We start from the raw sequence: 23,573 nt of genomic DNA, 5'->3' as shown, positions 1-23,573 counted from the left end.
AGTATATTTAGTTTTGGGAGAAATCACCGAACTCTCTTCCAAAGTGTCTATACCATTCTGCATTCTCATCAACAATAAATGAGAATCCTGTTGTTCTACATCCTCAACAACATTTGGTGTTGTCAGTGTTCCAGATTTTGGCCATTCTAATAGGTGTGTAATAGTATCTTATTGTCATTTTAATTTGCATTTCCCTAATGACAAGTGATGTGGAGCATCTTTTTATCTGCTTGTTTGCCACCTGTATGTTTTCTTTGGTGAGATGTCTATTAAGGTCTTTGGCCCTTTTCTAACTGGGTCCATCCCCTTTTCCTCTTGTCCTTTTTGGTTGGGAAAAAAAAACTGAGTTGTTTGTTCTAATGAGATTCTCCATTTTGGATATTGCTGATTGCATCTTTAGAGTGTCATTGAACATGTTCTTCTCTTCCCTGTATTTTTTATGAACTGTGTGTTTAGATCTAAACTGAGGCTTGGTGAGATTAGTTTTGTTTGGAAATAGGGAGGGGGGCTGATTCAATGGTGATATTTCAAATTTCTAACTTCCCTCAAGATGTTCAAAATGGTTGCTTCTTTTTTGTGATATTAATGGTCATTAGTGACCATTACCTAGATTCATTAATTCATTAGGAGTGTGAAAATTATGATATTCTAATTCTCTCATCCATTTTTTTGTTTATTATTTGGAATACTTCCATAGAGAGAAATTTGTCTTTACACTTTAATAATTCTAATGAACATACTGAATAGGAAAGATAGGATAAATGCACAATTTTTTTCCCTCAGTACCAGTTTTAAATGCATTGAAATGGTTCCTTAGAATCATCCAAAGGTGACTATGTAATTTTTTTTGCAGCGTTTTTATTAATTCATGAATTTAAACATTTTATATGTTTCAACCATTATGGTTATTATTCTTATTAATGCTCAAATTTTCCTATATTTGACTAGCTGGAGCGTGTTCAAATTGGCCCTTGAGTCCTTTCGGAACAATCTAATCTTCAAGGCCTCCTTGCTTTTTGGTATGGCAAGATATTCCAGGCCCATCTTATATCCCCAGACCTGGTAACAGTCGCTTATCAAGAAGTCATGGTTCCAGGCCGGCCCCGTGGCTTAGCAGTTAAGTGTGCGCACTCCGTTACCGCCGGCCCAGGTTCGGATCCCGGGCGGTCACTGACGCACCGCTTCTCCGGCCGTGCTGAGGCCGCGTTCCACATACTGCAACTAGAAGGATGTGCAACTATGACATACAACTATCTACTGGGGATTTGGGGGAAAATAAAGGAGGAGGATTGGCAATAGATGTTAGCCCAGAGCCAGTCTTCCTCAGCAAAAAGAGGAGGATTAGCATGGATGTTAGCTCAGGGCTGATCTTCCTCACAAAAAAAAAAAAAGTCATGCTTCCTTTTCTATGGTATTTATAGATCCTAATTCAGTACTAGTTGCTCTTATGGCTTACTTCGTTGGTCATTGTTTCTAGACCTTTTCCGTACAGAGAATTAGGATATATATTTTTGGGCTGAAAACTCCTAATTCAAATTTGAGACTACAAAGTTTTTCTTAACCTTATTCATCTGATATTATAGATGATACTTTAAGCCATGGGACTGGATGATGTCACTAAAAGAGTAAGTATAGGTAGAGCAAAAAAGATATTCCAAGGACTGAACTGTGGGGTATTCTAGCAATGAAGAATAAGAGCAAATGACAACTGAGATAGGGGGAAAATTAAGGGAGTGTGGTCTTCCGAAAAAAAGTGAAGACAATGGATCAAAGAGAAGGGCACAATCAATGATATACAAGTCTGCTAAAACAGCAGTTAAAATGAGGTCTAGAAATTGATCACTGGATATTAATGTGAAGGTCTTTGATGTTATTGATGCAAGTAGTTGTGGTGAAGTGGTGGAGGCAAGAAACTAATTAGAATTGGTGGGAAAAGAATTAGAAAAGAGGCATTTTAGACAAGGAGTTTAGACAAAAGCTTGGGCTTAGAAATATGGACCATACATCCACAGGAACAGGAGGTAAGATATGAATATATGTGTAGGTGAAGATTAAATTTGGTGATAGCAGATTGCAATATTTCTTTCATGACTTTTTCTATTTCACTAGTGAATTCCTTCAGCAAGGTCATCAGCTGATAATGAGACTTGGAAAAGAAATGTTGAAGGTTTGAGAAGAGAAGTCATTCAGGAGTGAGGAAAAGTAATTGGGTTATTAAAAGGTAGTATGTTTAACAATGCTTGTAAGGCCCAGTGAGCTTACTGGTCATAAATTTAAAATAAGCCCTGAGGGCATGTTAGTGAGTTGTTCTTCAACCCTTGAAAACAGCGTGGATGCAAACACAGAGTAGACAGAAAGTTGGATTTAACCCAACTTGTGGTTTGCCAAAGAACAACAAATCGATAGATGGACAAGAGAATTGAGGATGTATGGAAGTGAGTGATTAAAATGGTTGCATTAAACTCAACTCAGGTAAGGAGTGACATGAGAATATGAGTTTTGTGTGTTGAATTGTGTCCCCTAAAAAAAGATACATTGAAGACCTAAGCCCCTATATCAGTGAATGTGGCCTTATTTGGAAATAGGGTCTGTGCAGATGTAATCAAGTTAAGATGAGGTAATTAGAGTGGGCCCTAATTAAGTATGACCAGTGTCCTTTTAAGAACGTGAGAAGACAGAGACACAGGGAGAAGATGGTCATATGACGATGGAGGCAGAAATTGAAGTGATGAATCTATAAGCCAAGGAATGCCAATAATTGTTAGCAAACACCAGTAGGTACAAGAGGCAAGGAAGGATTCTCCCCTATGGGTTTCAGAGAGAGCATGGCTCTGCCGACACCTTGACTTTGGACATTTAGCCTCCAGAACTGAGATAATAAAGTTCTGTTGTTTTAAGCCAACCAGACTTAGTACTGCGGTACTTTGTTACAGCAGATCTAGGAAACTCATTCATTTATGATTGATTCATTTATGGTTAATTTCACACCACAATGGCAGAGTAGAGTGGTTGTCACAGAGATTGTATGGCCTGCAAAACCTTAAATATTTACTATCTGACCTTTTAGAGAAAAAATTTGCTGACCCCTGGTCTAGAGTATGAAAGTAGGATGAAATACAATGCAAGGCTGGATATGAGAAGCTCTGAATATCATGTAAAATAAGTATTACACACATTCAAAATAGTAACTTTATCTGTGGACTGAAGAGGTGAGAAAAGGATTCACGTTAGAGAGTGAATTTGAGCAAGTTTGGAATAGACCAAATTATACTCAGGGGAGAATTGCATTTCTTGGTGAGAAAAAGTAGGCCCTTTGCACTTTTGGCTGATAAATACTGTCTTTCCTTTAATGCAAGAATGGCTACCTGGTAGATACATTGAAAAGTGTAAGACCTATTATGATGTTTGCTCACTATTTCTGATGACAAAGTCTGGTTTGATTGTTAAAATAAAATATTTTGTTTTTCAGAGTTTGGATACATCATTGTTTCATTGTAAGATTTATTATTTTCTTTATTTTGCTTGCTTTCTTTTTTATTCTTTTATAGTAAAATATGCTTATAATAATATTTGAATATTTATTAATGATCCTGACCGTTATGTGAATTGAAATTATATATTTAATGATGATATCTTCTAGTCATTTAGTACTTTATTTGCAATGTACTTTTCTTTTCTCTGTCTCTATGTGTTTGTTTATTGTTGTTATTATCTACTACTTAATGAAGGAAATCATACAGTATTTGACCTTCTCCCTCTGACTTATTTCACTTTGCATAATACCCTCAATGTCCATCCATGTTGTCACAAATGGCTGGATTTCATCGTTTCTTATGGCTGAGTAGTATTCCATTGTGTATATATACCACATCTTCTTTATCCATTTGTCTCTTGATGGGCACTGCAATGTACTTTTGAATACATGATATAATTTAGTCTTTCAAACAAGCCTGTCAATCTGTTTTTTGGTTTTTCTTTTTTTACAAAAATTCTGCTTTACAAAGGAAAAAGTTGAGACTCAGTAAAGTTAAGTGACCAGGCCAGAGTCACAGCCATTTAAGAATATGGTGGACCTCGGATAATTCAAGTAGCAAATTCATTTATTAGTATAAACCAAATGCAAGCTAATACTGCTCAAAATCCTCTAAAATGGTACTCTTGGACAAAGAATTTATTAGAATTGTAGAATTTCTCACTGCAAGGAGTTCTCTTTCCTTGGAATTTAGATAGAATAAACAATTGAATGCCAAAAATTCAATGTTTTTCTTTTTTTTCTATTTTCAAGACTCATAGAAATTGTGGATGTGAGCAACTGATCGTGTCTCTGAGAACTAACTCTTTCTGGAAAGAACTCTGCAGAGCCTTGATCCTGACCTGATATGTGGTCCCTGCCGATTCTAGAATCCCAGTGGGAAAAGAAACCATGCAGAGATTTAGCCCAAGAGCCATTTTTTTTTTTTTTTTTTTTAACAGAAGGATCCCAGTGATGTCCTCAAGGAGCGGCTGGCTTAAAAACTTGGAAGGAGAAGGAGGGATCATTGTTACAAACTTCCGTCCCTCCTCCTGCTTCTGTTCCCTTACTCTCTGCCCCCTGCAGAGTTGTGTTTTCTGGGAATCGGCAAGTAAGATCACAAGTGGTCTTTTCTTTTTTCACTCTCTCCCGTAAAGAAAGCTTTATCACGTGTGGCCTTAAACTTGCAGCAAATTGCAAAGAAATGGCTCAAAGACTTCGGCTCTTTCTGTGCCCTGAGAGCTGAGATACACGTCAGTGGCTTTGCCAGTGTGGTCTGTTCTCTGCAGACTGCCAGAGAAAAGAGGCCAGGAGGAAAGAGGAAAGAAAAGAGATTGCCCAGGGGTGAGACCATGCCCTTCATCTTTGCTTTCCCCTAATCTGCTCTGTCTGTGTCTATCCAGGCTCTCCTCACCTGGCGGAACTGCTCAAAGCTGCTGTAGAATTCACCTCAGTTTCCTCTTTCAGCCTGTGGAGTGGGGTCCAGCCTCTCGTTGAGCACGTTGAGAAGAATTGGCTGTCTTTGATCTCCAGCTTCAGGTAAGATTTGGTTCTCTGCTTTCATATTTTGTGACTGTCACATCAGATTCTCACAGGAGAGAGACTAACAAACCCTTAAGTTCTGTACTACATGTGGCTGATCCATAACACTACTCCATGAAAGTTGCTGGGGCCCTTGTTAGGTTGGTGAAATAGGAAAGAAAGGATACTGGTTAAAGAAGTCAGATAAACTCAGAACTGGGTTCAAATTTTGACTCTATTGCTTATTAGTTGGGTAGTTCCTGACAAGTCACTTAACTGCTCTGAGCCATATCATTTTCTATAAAATGGGAATTATACTGCCAATCTTGTTGAGTTGTTTTAAGCATTAACAAAAAGTATGTAAGTCACCTGGCACATAAATACTACTTATTAAATCTGAATCCAACACAAACAATTACTTGTATTGGGGGGATCAGCTTTCTAAACAACACACACTACTTCTTAGATAGTACCATGAGGTTATTTTACCCCCTGAAGGGAGGGATCCTGGTGTCCAGAAGACAAGCTAGTACAGAGATTTTCCTCATGCGAGATGACTCAGAGAAGAGTGATGGAAGTGGCTGCCTTTCTGGCTTTCCTTGGGGGCAGTCTTTGGAGGCTGACTGCTGGATGGATTCTATGTCTCAAGATCAAGGCACAGAAGTTCAGTGCATCTGCACGATCCAACTACAACCTTCCTAGGCCACCTGCACTCTTTAAAGACTGGAGGATTGATTTTCAAACCCACATGGACAGAGAATTCAGTTTTTTCAAACTGAAATGAAGAAAAACTGCTTGGCTTATTTTTCTTTGGCCTCCAGAATGAGTTATACTCCGACCCAGGGTGTTGAATGAAAACTTTGCAATAACTCTTTTCCTGGAGGAATCTGTTCAAGTGGTGGGAGGACAATGAAGGATTTGCATTTGGCAAATCCTTCTAAATAACTGTGTGTTCTTGCTCTACTTCTGCAGTTGCAAAAGGAGAGAGAGCACGCGCCTGCATGCCCAAGGATCTCTCCATTCATGTCATTGAGTTTCTTCCCCCTTCTTTTCACAGAGGGATGAAAAGCTCAATGCTCATAAACATAGCCCCCTTGAAACGTATTATACTTGAGATGATATGCAAATCAGCCATCAAGATGAAATTATATTTTCAGTAAAACTATGCAGTGTCAATATTTTCAGCTGGATATTGTTTTGCCCTAATACAGCATCAACTAGAATGACAATAGTTATCTTGTTTTTGTTATTGCTCCTGGATTCTAGTTAGAGTGATTTTTGTGTCAACACCTCCAAATATAAGAAGACAATGTGTTTTGGTGTCTAAAGTTTTTAATATTCTTTCAACCCATTTTTTTTTTCTTTATCATTAGCATTCTAGATGTAACCCTTTGAATCTGTTAAAGTATAAATGATAGGATATTTTATTACTAAACAATTTATTTGTATTTTCTGGTCACTGTCTTTAATATTATGACTGAAGCGAAATAATATGATATCTGAACCCCTAAAACAGTAGGTCAATTTGAATCATATAGTTTTCTTCTTGGAAGAGGATTGCATATTAAACTGTAAATTTAATATTATTCATTTTGTATTTGAAAATGTTTCAAGTTTATATATTTCTTGCTTGGTGGTATTTTTATATATTTAATATTTTAAAATGTTTTTTCACATAAGAAACATGTGTTCCTTATAGAAACATTAGAAAATATAGACATACAAAACATTTTAAAAAATCATATGCAATGTCACCAACTAGAAATAGAGTGTTAACCTTTTCTTAATAAACTTCTTGTAACTTTGTTTCTATGCATATACATGTGTGAATATATGTGTTTCTTTTAAGAAATAGAGTGTTATATATACTGACTTACAGCATGTACTTTTAAAATTAACTCCGTAACAAAAAATAGTTCTATATAACTATATTTACTTTACACTAATTTCTAATGGCTTCGAAAGATTTCATTGCATGAATAGACCATAATTTGTTGGACACTTATGTCATTTAGTTATTTTGATTGTTTTTCATTATAAGCAGTAGATCTCTCTAGGAGTTTAATTAAAGGTACTCAGTAATTTTGTACTAAAGAAATCTATTTAACAGTATATAAATAGATTATATGTCCCAAACCCCCTTTTCATTCTTCTGGCAAAATGTTGTTCTGGAAAAGTAGTTTTAGTGATTCAATGGAAATACGAGGTTGGCTGTTGGTATTAGATAGATGGTAAAGAAGAATCTCTACGTTCTTAGTTTCTCAGAATTTGTCTTTAAAATCAGGAATAGATGTTGAATTTTATCACCTGATGTTTTGCATCTACTGGGATTTTATTATTTTTCATTTTGAATTCTTTATTTTCAGCCTTATTGAGGTATGATTGACAAATAAAAAATTGGATTATTTAAGGTGTACAATGTGATATTACACTATATGAATACAATATTTTGAACTCTTAGTGTGATGATTCAGGCGAATATAGTTATTAATATTAATTGTTGCATTTTTAAACTAAATCTTAATTATAGAATGTTAATTAATTTGGATTTGATAGTGTTTTATTTAGAATTTTAGTATCTCTAGGTTTGGTCTGAAGTTCTGCTTTTTGTGCTATGTTAATGAGATTTTGTTATCAAGATAATTGTGGCTTTGTCAAATGTAAGGAGATTTTTATCATCTGTTTCCATTTATCTGCTATCTTTCCACCTGTTACACTCCTGTTACACCATCTATCCTTAGTATTTTTGTTTCAGGGGAAATTTTAACGTATTTTTGTTAATGTCTTTCTTGGCTATTTTTTTTCCTCTGGTTTGTGTCAATACAGGTAATTAATATTTGCCAGAAAGTTATCCATTTTATTAACACTTTAAAGTTATTTCTGTATATTGTGCATAATTTTTATATTTTATGTCCCAAAACATCTACATTTATATCTCACTAATATTGTAATCTTGTGTCTTTCACTTTTGATCTTGCTTAGAATTATCAGCTTTTTGTTTATTACAGTTTTTTGGTTTTTAAATTTTTTTCTGTATCACTCACTTTCCTTTGTCCATTCTTTAAAAGTTAAAGTTATGCATATTTATTAAATCAAATAATCTAAAAGTCTAACAATAATTTTTAAAAAAACTAGGCCCTTGCCCCACTCTTCTCAACTCATTTCCCACTCCCTGGAGGAATCCCCTTCACTTTTAAATTGTTTAGGTCTTTCTTCTGATATTTAGCTCCATATTTCAAAATAAATTGTTTATACTACTATTTCTTCATTTTTCAGTTTGAGATATTATCTATGAATTCAAACTAGAAAGGATGAGGTTTAGTAAACACAGAACAAGCATTATATAAAGTCAAAGTAATAGACACATAGGCAGAATAAACCTAAATGTCTGCTACAGTTCATGAAATTTTATTCCTAATGTTATTCCTTTAGTTAGTCTGATTGGAATACGGAAGATCTCTGTTAATATACAAACGCACAGTCTGATAAACATTAGGGTGATCCAGAAGTTATTTTATTTTTGAATTCCTTCACGTAGATGACTTTATCAGGCAGGCACTGAGCCATGTGGAATCCTAAAGAAGTCGGGCATAAGATATGTAAATATTGATGTGAATAAGGGAAAATAGGTTCAGATATGTGAACCTGTGGAGGACTTGGTAAAGACAAGGGAGAGTGGGAAATTAAACATGGGAAAGAGAGGCCGTCTTGGTTACTTTACGGGAGGGAAAGACTACTTTCTCCTGAGTTAAATCTAAGCCTGTGGCAGAAATCATGCTGCTTCCTGATTTGTCAAACTAAAATGGTGCACAAATTGGTCCTTTTCTTTTTTTGCCATATTTTAAGCTTTGCTTTGGATGCTGCAGACCTATAGGAATCACAATATGTGCTATAGGGATCTTTTCCTATATGGGCGCCAATCTTTTCTATCCATTCTGCTAAACTAGAGTTAAAGGCTTTAAAGACTTAATTCTAATGACTCAATATTCAAATTGTTGAATTCCTCTTCTTCCTTTCCTGCTTGCTTCTAGTTTAAGCTGGCAAGACCACAAAGTTAGCAAAATTCCGCCTCGTTATTTATTCCAAAGGCAACATTTAAATTTATTCTTTGCCATAATGAGGCTTAAACTGGAGGGATTGAGAAAGAATGCTGGCTACAGAGTCCCAATAGCAGGATTAGTTAATCAAATATCCTGGTCGATTTTAATTGAAAAACTTTGCCAACTTACTGTGGTAAAGTAAGGTAGTTTCACATCAAATTATCTCTACAGAATTGTGATCTGCTGTGAAATAAAGACATTATTTAATAAACGGTGTGGATTTGAATATTTTGTTTTTTGTTTTTCACTTTTAAAATCCACTTTGACAGATCAGAGTCAAGGAACGTTTTCATAATGGACACTTCTTCCAAAGAAAATATCCAGTTATTCTGCAAAAATTCAACGCAACTTGTTGGGAGCCCTTCCTTTAAAACAGAATATTCCTCCACAAAGGAGAAACAACCGTGCTGTAGTGAATTAAAGGTAACAAAAAATTAAACATTAAAAAAATGTAAGTGGTGAACTAAAGAGTAACAAAGAACTAGGTGGAGTCGATGCTCTTGGCTTTTCATCCAGATATTTTCTACACATTATAGCTAGAAGTGAGAATTTTGTTCTTTTTAAAAAGTGATCTTAGATGCAATTTATTAAAACCAAACTTTGCCAGGCAGTGAAAGCAATCTCTGCCTGATCATGTAGGTTAAATTACTAAATATTACTTTTCTTGCTCATTTGAATGCCCCTCCTAAACAGAAAGGAGACAGAGAGAGAAGAAACTAATATTTACTATCTACTGTGTACCATATATTATGCTAAGCACCGTTATAACATGTAATCAATGAAACATCCAGAATGTTCCCATTTTATAAGTGAAAATTTTGACTTTCCTTGCCATACAGTAAGGGAGAGGGTTGCTTTTTAAATGGTGCTCCATGTGACTCCGAGTTCCTGTTTATTCTTTGAACCAAACATTTACTCAACAAATATATATGTTAGCATATAAATGCTAACCTGCCCTATGGATACTCCATCACAGACCCAGGTCTAGCAAAATACATAAGCCAGATATCAAAAAAATGTTTTCCATTGAATGAGAATTTGAGTATGAATTTAACTTGAATATGAACTTAAAAACACGGAATAGTAGTTCTACTTTTTCAGTCTATTATATTCTCTACTGGTGCCTGCACCATCACTGTGAACAATCATGAGTGCTAAACTTGTGATAAGATGCTAAGTGTCTGGTTCATGGTTTTTGTTTTATTTTCTTACCTATGAATGGCTCCTTCTTTTCTTTGCTTCACCATACGATGAGTCTTCTTTTCAGAGCCAAGATTCCTTTGAATATCCTTTGCGGGAAGGGGAAAGAAAGGGGAAAAAAAGGAATTCATCATACATGCTGAATAAAAACTCTGTTATTTCCAAGAGAATTTGAATTTTTAGAAATCTACATGAGGTTGAGGATGAAGGAAGCCTATAACCATGTTTGAATGAAATCTTCAATGATAACAAGCTTGTTACAATGTTCCTGGTTTGCATTTTTGTTTGTTTAGTAAATTTCCAGTTGTGTGTCCAGCTAGAATCCAACTGAGTGTGACCTGTCATATTTTCCAGGTGTTCTTGGGTGCCTTGTCTTTCGTTTACTTTGCCAAAGCGCTGGCAGAAGGCTATCTGAAGAGCACCATCACTCAGATAGAGAGAAGGTTTGATATCCCTTCTTCACTGGTGGGAGTTATTGATGGTAGTTTTGAAATTGGTAGGTATTGCAGATCCCTGACTTCATTTTTAAGTACAAGGTGTTCTAGGCATGACTAAACGACATCCTCTCTGCATTCAGATGTCTGCTAGGATCAGATTCTATTCATAAAATCTTGTTTGGACAGAATTTGCCATGACTTTATGCTACAGTAGAGGCAATTTATTCTCTCTGAGCAACCAACAATACATTCCCTGCCCCAAGTGTTCGCTGTTATATGACTCACACAATTTAGAGTTTCCAGTCAGAGTGAGAGACTTTCCTGGAGGAAAGGATGAGATGCTACTTTGAGTTTAAATTATGCAGGAAGTGTCTTTACAGAAGAGTCATATATGCTGGAAGCCCTGTGATTCAAAATTTGGAAGACTCCAAATGGACTCTACAAAAATTTGTTGTAATAATTTAAGAAGTAGTAAAACCATAAGAGGAGTTTTCTGCCCAGTGGCCTAGAAAGAAGAGAAAGGGATTCTGTTTACAAGAACACTGGAGCAAAGCAGATAATAAAAATTCTACTCTCTGGTGTCTTGGCTTAGCAATTGACTATAGACTCCCTGTTAGAACTTGAAAAGACCAAGTGATTTTAGTCATTATTTTGGAAGTACTTTAAAGAGTGTAATCCCAGTTAGTCAGCTTCCCGAATTGATAAACTAAGGAGCTTTAGTTATTTGTTGAAGTAAACAAAATAGTAGCTTCTGTGGTCCTTGCTGCCTGTTGAGACTCAAGTGTATGCTACAGCAAAATCTAAGGGCTCCAGCTTAAGCTTCACTTGTAAACCTTCAGAACAGTGAAGGAATATTTTTGAACTCTTCAACAATTACTTTCTTAGTTCATACTGTATATTTCAGTTCTTACTCTGAATATCACAGAAGGAAGTAAAAGACTGAATAGGTAACCTTTCGCTTTCAGACGTTTGCTTCCCAAATCCATCTTTCATCATCCTGCCAGAATGGGATTTCCAAATTCAGCACTAATCAAACAGTAATGTTCATACAAATGACTAGGCAATCTTATTAAAATGCAGATGCTGCTTCTGGATGAAGGGGAATAAAATTCTGCATTTCTAACAAGCTCTCAGATGGTGCTGATGCTGTTAGTCAATGGACCACACTTTGTGTAGCAAAGATGTTCTGAAACACCCGATCATATTACTCCCTTGTGTCAACTCCTTACATAGGCCTGGATAGTTGATTTATTCCTTGATGCCTGCCCTACCTACAACCCTAAGCTGAATGAAGGGCCATGGAGAGTCAGGGTAAGGGTGGCACAGTGCATCATGAGAAGAAACAAGTATGAAGAGGCAGCTGGTACAGATCAAAAGAGTAAATAAGGCTCACAGAAGAAGAACTGAACAGATAGAAAATTAAATATCAAGTGATACTTTATTGCTCTCTCTGGATTATAGTATAAAAACATTTTAGAGCTAAGAATCTTAGAAAGAATCTGGTCTGAACTTTTTCTCGGATTCCCAGGTCCCAGTGCAACTCAGGAGAGTCTATATTTGATAGAGTGTGCAATGTTTCAAAGGAAGTGACAAAGGACCCTGAGTCCAAATTCATGTTAATTCTTCCAGATCTTTCTAAGGATAGAAATTATTTATTGGATTAGATGCAATAATATGGCTTAAAGTTCCCTTACTTCCATTACAATCCTTTATCCCAAACGTCACAAATTTGCTGTAGTTTTTTGCAATTCATAGTTTTGCAGAGAAGTGGGTTTCCTGACCATAATCTTAATTTACTCCTCTTGCCTTCTTTTTCCACATTCCTTCCTTTGAGGATTCGAGACCCATTTCCACTCTCCAACTCTAGCTCTCAGTTCTTATTCTTTGCAGAACAATTTAATTTATCCTTTGACATCCATTGGCATTATCATCTAATATGTGCTAGGCACTTAATTTCTTCTCAAGTAAAGTATTTTTTCATAACAAAGACTACTTCTCCGACAACCACAGAGAATTGTCAAGAAAATAAAATCTTTTCTCTATCATGAGCTCCTAATATTCTAGATATTAATTCTTTGTTTCAAATATTTTTCTATGTATTTTCTTCTAGATATTTTGAAGTTTTCCTTTTTACATTTTAGCATGTAATCAACTTGATATAGATTTTTTAATACACTTTGTTTTTAGAGCAGTTTTAGTTCCACAGAAAAATTGAGCAAAGGTATAGAGATTTTCCATATACCCCTTGCCCCCCACCCCCCCCCACACATAAAAGGTATAGAGATTTTCCATATACCCCTTGCTCCCCACCCCCCCCACACATAGCCTCCCTCATTATCAACATCCCCCACCAGAGCAGTACATTTGTTACAGCTGATGAACCTACAATGAAATATCATTATCATCCAGAATGCATAGTTTACATTAGGTTCACTCTTGGTGTTGTATATTTGTCTCCATAGTCTTACTGTTTTCCAGAATGTCATATAGTTGTAATCATACAGTATGTAGGCTTTTCAGATTGCCTTCTTTCACTTAGTAATATGCATTTAAAGTTCTTCCATATCTTTTCATGGCTGGATAGCTCATTTCTTCCTTTTTTTTTTTTGTTTTTGCTGAGGAAGATTCACCCTGAACTAACATCTGTGCCAATCTTCCTCTATTTTGTATGTGGGTCGCTGCCACAACATGGCTGATGAGTGGTGTAGGTCTGCACCTGGGATCCAAACCCATGAACCCAGGCCACTGAAGTGGAGCACGCCAAACTTAACCACTATGCCATGGGGCTAGTCCCATGGATAGCTCCTTTCTTTTTAACACTGAGTAATAGTTCATTTTCTGGATGGACTACAGTTTGTTTATCCATTCATCTACTAAAGGATGTCTTGATTGCTTCCAAATTTTGGCAATTATGAATAAAGTTGCTATAAATCGCTATGTACAGGTTTTTGTGTGGACATCAGTTTTCAACTCCTTTAAGTAAATACCAAGGAGCATGATTGCTGGGTTGTTTGGGAAAAATATGTTTAGTTTTATAAGAAACCACCAAACTGTCTTCCAAAGTGGCTGTCCCATTTTGCATTTCCACCAGCAATGAATGAGAGTTCCTCTTGCTCTATACCCTTATCAACATTTAGTATTCTGAATTTTGGCCATCGTAATAGGTGTGTAGTAGTATCTCATTGTCATCTTCATTTTCATTTCCCTGATGACATATGATGTTGAACATCTTTTCATATGCATATTTGCCATCTGTATGTCTTCTTTGGTGACATACCTGTTAAGGTATTTGGCCCGTTTTTTAATAGGTTATGTTCTTATTCTTGAGTTTTAAAAGTTCTTTGTATATCTTGGAACAATCCTTTATCTGATATGACTTTTGCAAATATTTTCTCTCAGTCTGTAGTTTGTCTTTTCATTCTCTTGACGTTGTCTTTCACAGAGCAGAAGTTTTTAGTTTTAATGAAGTCCAGCTTATCAATTATTTCTTTCATGGGTTGTGCTTTTGATATTACATCTAAAAAGTTACCACCAAACCCAAGGTCCTGTAGATTTTCTCCTATCTTATATTCTAGTAGTTTTGTAGTTTTGTGTTTTACGTTTAGTTCTGTGATCCATTTTGAGTTTATTTTTGTGAAGAGTGTAAGGTCTGTGTCTACATTCATTTTTTTGCATGTGGAAGTCAAGTTGTTCTAGCACCATTTGTTGAAAAGGATCATCTTTGCTCTATTGTATCGCCTTTGCTCCTTTGTCAAAGACCAATTGATCATATTAATGTAGGTCTGCTTCTGGGCTCTCATCTGTTTCATTGATCTGTTTGTCTATTCTGTCGCCAATATTACAGTCTTGATTACTGTGGCTTTATAGTATGTCTTGAAGTTTGGTAGTGTCAGTCCTCCAACTTTCTTCTTCTTCAATGTTGTGTTAGCCATCCTGGGTCTTTTGCCTTTCCATATTCACTTTAGAATCAGTTTGTCAATGTCCACAAAACAGCTTGTTGGGATTTTGATTGGGGTTGCATTGAATGTATAGATCAATTTTGGAAGAACTGACATCTTGACAATATTGAGTCTTTCTATCCATTAATGTTGAATAGCTCTCTTTTCTGATTTCTTTCATCAGAGTTTTGTAGTTTTCCTCATATAGATCTTATACATATTTTGTTAGATTTATACTTAAGTATATCATTTTGGGGGGTGCTAATGTAAATGGTATTGTGTTTTTAAATTCCACTTCTTCAATGTTAGTATATAGGAAAGTGATTGACTTTTGTGTTTTAACCTTATATCTTACAACCCTGCTATAATCACTTGTTAGTTCTAGAAGTTCTTTTGTTGATTCTTTCAGAGTTTCTACATAGATGACAATGTCTTATGGGGACAAAGATAGTTTTATTTCTTCCTTGCCAGTTTGTATACCTTTACTTCTTTTTCTTGTCCTATTGCATTAAGTGGGACTCCCAGTACAATGTTGAAAAGCAGTGGTAAGAGGAGATATCCTTGCCTTGTACCTGATCTTAATGAGAAAGCTTTGAGTTTCTCATCATTAAGTATGATGTTAGCTTTATGTTTTTTGTACATATTTATCAAGTTGAGAAAGTTTCTCTTTGTTGCTGGTTCACTGAGTTTTTATCATAAATGGATGTTGGATTTTGTCAAATGCTTTTTCTGCATCTATTGATATGAGCATGTGATTTTTCTTCTTTAGCCTGTTGATGTGATAGATTACATTAATTGATTTTCTAGTGTTGAACTAGCCTTGCATACTTGGGATAAATCCCACTTGGTCATGATGTATAATTCTTTCTATATGTTGTTGGATTTGATTTGCTAATATTTTGTTGAGGATTTTTGGATCTATGTGCACGAGGGATATTGGTCTGTAGTTTTCTTGTAATGTCTTTGTCTGGTTTTGGTATTAGGGTAATGCTGGCCTCATAGAATGTGTTATGAAGTAATCCCTCTGCTTCTACCTTCTGAAAGAGATTGTAGAGAATTGATATACTATACCAATTACATAACTATATACATAATTATATATATTATATAAGTAATTAAATATAACCAATTATATAATTATACCAATATATAAAAATTGGTATAATGTTTTTGTTAACCATTTGATAGAATTCATCAGTGAATCCATCTAGGCATTGTGCTTTCTGTTTTGGAAGGTTATTAATTATTGTTTCAATTTCTTTAATAGATATAGGCCTATTCAGATTATCTATTTCTTCTTATGTGAGGTTTTTCAGATTGTGTCTTTCAAGGAATTGGTCCATTTCATTTAGGTTTTCAAATTTGTGGTCATAGACTTGTTCATAGTAATCCTTTATAATCTTGTTAATGTCGATGAGATTTGTAGTGATGTTGCCTCTTTCATTTCTGATATTAGTAATCTGTGTCCTCTCTCTTTTTTTCTTAATTAGCCTTGCTAGAGGCCTATTGATTTTGTTGATCTTTTCAAAGAATCAACTTTTGGTTTTATTGATATTCTCTGCTGACTTCGTGTTTTCAATTTCATTTATTTCTGCTCTAATTTTTATTGTTTCTTTTCTTTTGCCTCCTTTGTATTCAATTTGCTCTTCTTTTTCTAGTTTCCTAAGGTGGAAACTTAGATTACTGATTTTAGATCTTTCTTCTTTTCTAATATATGCATTCAATGCTATAAATTTCCCTCTAAGCACTGCTTTTGCTGCAACCCGCATATTTTGATAAATTGTTGTTTTATTTCATTTAGTTGAAATTTTAAAAAATTTCTATTGAGAGTTCTTCTTTGACTCTTGTTTTATTTAGAAGTGTATTGTTTAATCTCTACCTAGTTTAGAATTTTGTTTCTACCTTTCTGTTATTGCTTACTGTTTAATTCCACTGTAGTCTGACAGCAGACGTCGCATGATTTATGTTCTTTTAAATTTTTTAAGATGTGTTATATGGTCCAGAATGTACTCATCTTGGTCAATATTCCATGTGAGCTTGAGAAAAAATGTATATTCTGCTATTGTTGGATAAAGTAGTCTGTAGAGGTCTATTATAACAAGTTGATTGGTAGTGTTGTTGAGTTCAACTATGCCTTTACTGATTTTCTGCCTGCTGGATCTGTCCATTTCCAATAGAGGAGTGCTTTAGTCTCCAACTGTAATAGTGGATTCATCTATTTCTCCTTGCAGTTCTATCAGTTTTTGCCTCACATATTTTGATGCTCTGCTATTAACCACATGCATGTTAAGGATCGTTATGTCTTCTTGGAATATTAACCTCTTTATCATTATGTAATGGTCCACTTTATCCTTGATAACTTTCCTTGATCTGAAGTCTGCTCTGTGTGAAATTAATGCTACTCCTGTTTCTTTTGATTACTGTTAGAATGCTATACCTTTCTTCATCCACTTAATTTTAATCTGAGTGTGTCTTTATATTTAAAGTGGGTTTCTTGCAGACAAAATATAGTTAGATATTGTTTTCTTGATCCACTCTGAGAATCTCTGTCTTTTAATTGGTGCATATAGGCCATTGATGCTCAAAGTGATTTTCAGTGCAGTTGGATTAATATCTACCATATTTGTTAATGTTTTCTATTTGTTGCCCTTGTTCTTTGTTCCTTTATTTGTCTTCCACTCTTTTTCTGCCTTTTGTGGTTTTAATTGTGCATTTTTATTATTCCATTTTTCTCTCCTTTACTAGCACATCAATTATACTTCTTTTTTTACTTTTTTTGTAGTTGCCCTAGAATTTGCAATATACATTTATAACTAATCCATGTCCACTTCTAAATAACTCTATACCACTTCATAGGTAGTGTGAGTACCTTAGAATAACAAAATAATTCTAATTCCTCCCTCCCATCTCCTGTATAATTGCTATTATTCATTTCACTTATATAGAAACATACATACATAAGAACGCATGATTGAATATGTTGTTGGTACTGTTATTTTCAACAAACTGTTGTCTATTATATCAATTAAGAATAAGAAAAATAAAAGTCTTAATTTACCTTCACTTATTGCTTCCTTTCTTTATATAGATCCAAGTTTCTGATCTTTATCATTTTCCTTCTCTCTAAAGAACTTCTTTCAACATTTCTTGTAAGGCAGGTCTACTGGCAACAAATTCTCTCAATATTCATTTATCTGAGGAAATATTTTTCCTTCACTTTTGAAGGATAATTCACAGATTACAGAATTTTAGGTTGGTGGGATTTTTTTCTCTCAACACTTTAAATATATCACTCCACTCTCTTCTTGTTTGCATGGTTTCTGAGGAGAAGTCGGATATAATTCTCATTTTGCTCCTCTATAGGTAAGGTCAGTTTTTTCCCCTGACTTCTTTGAGGAATTTTTTTTTCTTTGATTTTCTGTTTGATAATGGTATGTCTAGTTATAGTTTTTTTGGGTATTTATTGGCATCGTTGTTCTCTTAACTTCCTGGATCTGTGGTTTGGTATCTGATATTAATTTGGGAGAAATTCTCAGTCATTTTTGTTTCAAATATTTCTTCCATTGTTTCTTTCTTCTCCTTTTGGAATTCCTATTACCCATATGTTATACCTTTTGGAGTCCCACAGTCCTTGGATATTCTGTTCTGGTTTTCTTCAGTCTTTTTTCTCCTTGCTTTTCAGTTTTGGAGGTTTATATTGATATATCATCAAGATCAGAGATTCTTTCCTCAGCTGTGTCCAGTCTACTAATAAGCCCATCAAAGGCATTCTTCATTTCTGTTACAGTGTTTTTGATTTCTAGAATTTCTTTTTGCTTCTCTCTTAGAATTTTCATCTCTCTAATTATGTTACCCATCTGTTCTTGCATGCTGTCTACTTTATCCATTAGAGCTCTTAACATCTTAATCATAGTTTTTAAAATTCCCAGTCTTATAACTACAACATCCCTGCCATGTCTCATTCTGCTGCTTGCTCTGTCTCTTTAAAAAAAAATTTCTTTTTGTCTTTTGACATGTCTTATAATTTTTTCTCAACAGTTGGAAATGATGTACTGGGTAAAGGGAACTACTGTAAATAGGCCTTTAGTGATGTGGTGGTGTGGTGTGGGGCAGGGGAAGCATTCTATAGTCCTATGAGTAGGTCTCAGTCTGTTAGTGAGCCTGTACCTCTGGACTGTGAACTACATGCATGCTTCTCAGTCTCCCTCCCCCACCTTCAGTGGGACAGGATGGGGCTAGAGCCACCTTGAGTTGGGTATTTCCCTTCCAGCAGGTCAGTTAGTTTCTGTTAATGCCTGAGCAAATTAGACTCTGGTTAACTAGTTTCCCCAGAGGACAGGCCTTGTTAAGAAGAACAAAGTGCTCCAGCATACTTCAAAATGATTCCTTTTCTCCTCCCCATGCAGGAAACATGAAGGATTTTTTTCTTCAATATTCACTGTGAGAACCTGGTCAAGCTCTAGAGCAAAACTCACAAAAATGTGGGGGCCCTCAATGACGGGTCCCTCTGGAGTTTTTATCTCTCAGGCTTGTTCATGCTGAGCCTCTAGCAATTTGGCAGTTGTTGTTCAGATTTTCCTACGTCAGCACTTTTTCCCAAGGAGGTTTATTCTCATGGGTTTCTGCTCCAGCTGGCCACAATTCCCTGCATTTGTCTGTTGGTCTCTTCAATTTTGAGGGTAGCAGTTTTCTCTATGACCCTACAACTCCGATAGATCAAAGAAGAATTGTTGATTTTTCAGTTTATTCAGCTTTTTACTTGTTGTTAGGATGGAGGGGCAACTTCTAGCTTATTTGTTGGACCAGATAAAGAAAATCCTTTAAATAGATTTTTTTTATATGGAGTGAAGTAGGAATCTCTCTATATTATTATAAGCAATTGTCCAATCACCACTAATTGAATATATACTTAGCTCAATTGTTTGTAATATCTTCTTTATCATATATTAACTTACCATTTAAGTGTAAATCTGTTCTATAAGTCTATTTATCCCAGACTTAATACAGGACTGTTTTATTGATTATAGTTTTATAATTAGCTCTGTTATCAGGCAGGAAAATCTTCAACTTTGTTCTTCAAATTGTTCTTGGCTATGCTTGGATAAATTTCCTGAAACATTCTATTTGGTTTTGATTGAAATTGCATAGAATCTGTGGATGAAATCAGATAGCTGACACTTTATGGCATTGAGTCTTCATGCCCATGAACATGGTATATCTCTCCATTTGATCGGGCCTTTTTTGTAGCTGTCAATATTTTATTTTTAAGTTTCTCTATAAATGTATCACTTATCTTTTATTAAATTTATTCCTACATATTTAAAGTTTTTGTTGCTATTGTGGAAAGAATTTTTGTTACATTTCCTATTTGGTAATTCCTGGAATATTGGAACAATATTGATTTCTAGGTGTTATCTGTATGCGGCAACCCTATTGAACTTCTGTTGATTTTAATTGATTGTCTGTAGACGCTGTAAAGTTTTCTGAATAGAAAATCATTTTGTCTGAAACATAAGACAATTTTATATCATTCTTTCTAATTCTTAGCTCTGATTATGTCTTGTTTTGCCTTATTGCGTTGGCCTCAGTATTATGTGAATAGAAGCAGTGACAATGCACATGCTTCTCTCATATATGACCCTAATGAATATGCTTTTAAAAAATGTCACCATTAAGCAATGTGTTTGCTGTGTGGTTTTGATAGATACACTTTAAAAGTTAATTTGCTCAGTTTTTTTCTTATCATAAATGAGTGGTTAATTATACATTGAATGCTTTTACTACATCTGTTAAGATAACCACGAAATTTTTTTCCTTCCATTATTTAACATGGTGATTTAATTAATAGATTTTTTCTTATTTGGTAGTACATTTGCACTCCTAGAATAGACTTTACTTTGTCTTTTCTTTCATTGTCCTTGTCTAGTTTTGGTGTCAAGGGTATATTAATCTTATGAGTTGGGTAGATTTCTTTTCTGTTATCTGAAAAACTGTGTGTATGTGTGTTTGTGTGTGTGTGTGTGTGTATACAGAAAGGGAGAGAGAGAGACAGAGAAAGTATGTTACTTGAAAGTCTGGTAAAACATATTTTTAAAACTCTCTGGACCTGCTGTCTTTTTCAGAGGCTAGTGATGATAGATGTGAAAGAATTTTGATATCCAATTCAATTTTTACAGATTATTCATCACCGTTTATGTTCCAACTATATCTTCTGAGAAGTCAGAAAGGATGCTAAGTAAAGGAAGCAAAAACTCCAATAGATATCACAGATGCTGAAATGGTATCATGTAGTATTTGGCGTACTCACTAATGCAACACAGAAACAGCCTGTAAACATTGAGTCCTTTATTGTGAGGGGTTGGTGGTGAGGGATTTGGGGAAAGGAGGTGGAGGGGGACACATACCTTACCCAAAAACTGAAAGTCAGCTTCTACTTTATTTTGGTTTATCTACTGTGACACACTAACAAAAGTATAGACATAGTTTCAATATAATGTGATACAAAATCTAAATACTTAGATGTCAAATGAGAAATCTCATACACAATTTTTTTCAATACGAAAATCAAAAAGAGGTTAATTCTTCCTAGAGCCATAAAGCCTGGAGCCACTGTGCAAGCTACTTTTCTCACTATTGTTATTGTCCTCAAGGCTATAAAAATTGCTACTCTTTTTACACTTGACTAAAGCTGGCACTGTGAATAGACAGTGGTAAATTACATGATTGCTTACAGATGTAAGGAAACCCACTCTTGCTAGAAAATTGGAAACAGTGAGGAGAACTTCAAAGCAAGGCCACCCATCAGCCATCACAATTGATTGCTGTGGAATTGATAAGTTCTTCTTCTGTCTAGTGCTGCAGTTCTTAAAAACTAAATATTCCAAATGAAAATAGCTAAAACTTTAAAGCCTCTTGAAATCTAAGACCCTAAACAGTGTTTATCAAAGCATGTTCTGGGAACCGTCTCCAACAATACATGTGAGCTAGTATTAAAAATGCAGATTTCTTGGCTGGTACCCAGACCCATGGAATCAGAAACTATTGGGAGCTGCCAAGATTATGAATTTTTAATGTATCTATTTCTCTCACTATCCCTTTCCAGTAATTTTTGTGCACAGCAAAACATGAAAACATCTTCCTCAAAGCATGTTTAATCAGTTATCACCATCATCAACTAAATTTATCACGTGCTTCTCTAGAGACATTTTAGAAAGTTGTAATTCCCACCTTCGGAAAAAAAACAACACATTCTTTATTTTTTAAATAAGAGTTAGATGGGTATCTTTTATGGAGATTTTGTATTTCATAAAATTTATATTATAAGTATACACTGAAGTTATATAATTAATGTATTCCTGAAGTTATGTGGAGTAATTTTTATTTTTGAGTCTTATCTTTTTGTAAAAAGTATACAAACAAATTGTAAAGAATCATTTGTGTAAATAAGAGTTTCATAATTGGATTTCATTTAAACTGAGGTACGCTTGTGTTTGCTTTACTTTCTATAGGGAATATCAGCTAAAGCAAGAATATGTAATGTATGTTTCAAGAGCAAATGGGAAACTAGTAGAAGTTTTAATAGAAAACTTTAATAAATGAAGAAACAGTGATAAAGTTTACTTCAAAATCATCAAAAAAAATTTAAGAAAACAACTAAAGGAAGGCTTCTACAATTTGATTTACTGATAAAACATTTTAAAAGGACAAATGATTAGGGTGGGTGAAAAGGAAGTAGAAGGTTGGTAATCAAAATCTCTTGACACAGGCATAAGATGATTGAAGTAATGAGTATGAAGACAATGTCCACAGTCATATCAGGTTAAAGGAAAGACAGACAAATGGTGGGAAACATGGTGGGGAGATGGTTTCATCAAAACAAAACATGACCAGATCTGCTGTAGACATTCATTCATTTAGTTATATTTATTTAGTTATGCTGATAACTTTTTCTAAGTTCTTTAACTTATGAACATTTCCTCTTTTCCCCAAAGGGAATCTTTTAGTTATAACATTTGTTAGCTACTTTGGAGCCAAACTTCACAGGCCAAAAATAATTGGAGCAGGGTGTCTAATCATGGGAGTTGGAACACTGCTCATTGCAATGCCTCAGTTCTTCATGGAACAGTAAGTCTCACGCAATCATCTTTTTCTTGCTTTAACTGACAGCTGCATTTTTCCTTTTTCATAATTACAATTAATTATTTACATGAAAAAAATAACCCATGGCTTAAACCACGATAATTTGAATCTTATTTTTATTACATCTTCTTTGTGCAAAATTTCAGAACACTTACAATTTTACTTATAATTTAATAATCTGTAAAAAAAATTATTGATATACTACTGTGTATTGATGGCAACAACATTAAAAGGAAATTTTTACTAATATGTCTTTAGTCAATGTTTTTATTTAGCTGTGCTGGCAAAATATATAAGCAAAAGGAAATTAATATATTGTGTGGTAAATGTCAAATGGATATCAAATGGGTAATGAATGAGTGCTATAGACAATATGCTGGATCATGGTGCACTTGAGTGGCAGATTATTGACTTAGAGATATATTATCAACTCAAATTACTATTCATTGTTCAAATACTATCTCATAGAACTTTCTCAGTAGAAGTGGGGTGTCTGTATGCTTTAACCGTGAGTCTATTTTTGGTACTTTTGTTAGTACTTGCATACAACTTTAGTAGTTCCAAAAGTTTTCACCTTTATTATATCATTTTACCCTACAACAACCTGTGGGAGTAGGAGAACATGGTTTATCTTTTGTATTTTAGAGCTAAAGACCATGACTTAGAGAGTCTGGTGACTTTCTCAACTATAGGTGTCTTGTAATCATAGAACCAGGATCCTAAAATG

General features: G+C 34.7%; 1 protein-coding gene and 1 long non-coding RNA gene across 2 annotated transcripts in view; one reads left to right on the top strand and one right to left on the bottom strand.

Annotated features, from left to right (window-relative positions):
- The window catches only part of LOC131416265 (uncharacterized), a 33,393-nt gene extending 22,996 nt beyond the window's left edge, over positions 1–10,397 (bottom strand). Inside the window, exons 1-2 of the long non-coding RNA XR_009222568.1 lie at positions 10,345–10,397; positions 4,926–5,185 (exon numbers count right to left, since the gene is read on the bottom strand). This is a non-coding gene — a long non-coding RNA (uncharacterized LOC131416265). The remainder of the gene's footprint in view (positions 1–4,925; positions 5,186–10,344) is intronic.
- The window catches only part of SLCO1C1 (solute carrier organic anion transporter family member 1C1), a 53,289-nt gene continuing 39,142 nt past the window's right edge, over positions 9,427–23,573 (top strand). Inside the window, exons 1-3 of the mRNA XM_058558679.1 lie at positions 9,427–9,555; positions 10,687–10,828; positions 22,699–22,831. Of these exons, the coding sequence (XP_058414662.1) occupies positions 9,427–9,555; positions 10,687–10,828; positions 22,699–22,831 (404 nt within the window). The remainder of the gene's footprint in view (positions 9,556–10,686; positions 10,829–22,698; positions 22,832–23,573) is intronic.

The sequence above is a fragment of the Diceros bicornis genome, chromosome 17 (assembly GCF_020826845.1).
Source record: "Diceros bicornis minor isolate mBicDic1 chromosome 17, mDicBic1.mat.cur, whole genome shotgun sequence".
In the NCBI taxonomy this organism is placed as follows: domain Eukaryota; kingdom Metazoa; phylum Chordata; class Mammalia; order Perissodactyla; family Rhinocerotidae; genus Diceros; species Diceros bicornis.
The sequence above is the reverse complement of the archived record's forward strand: the minus strand, read 5'-3'. Positions and strand labels throughout refer to the sequence as shown.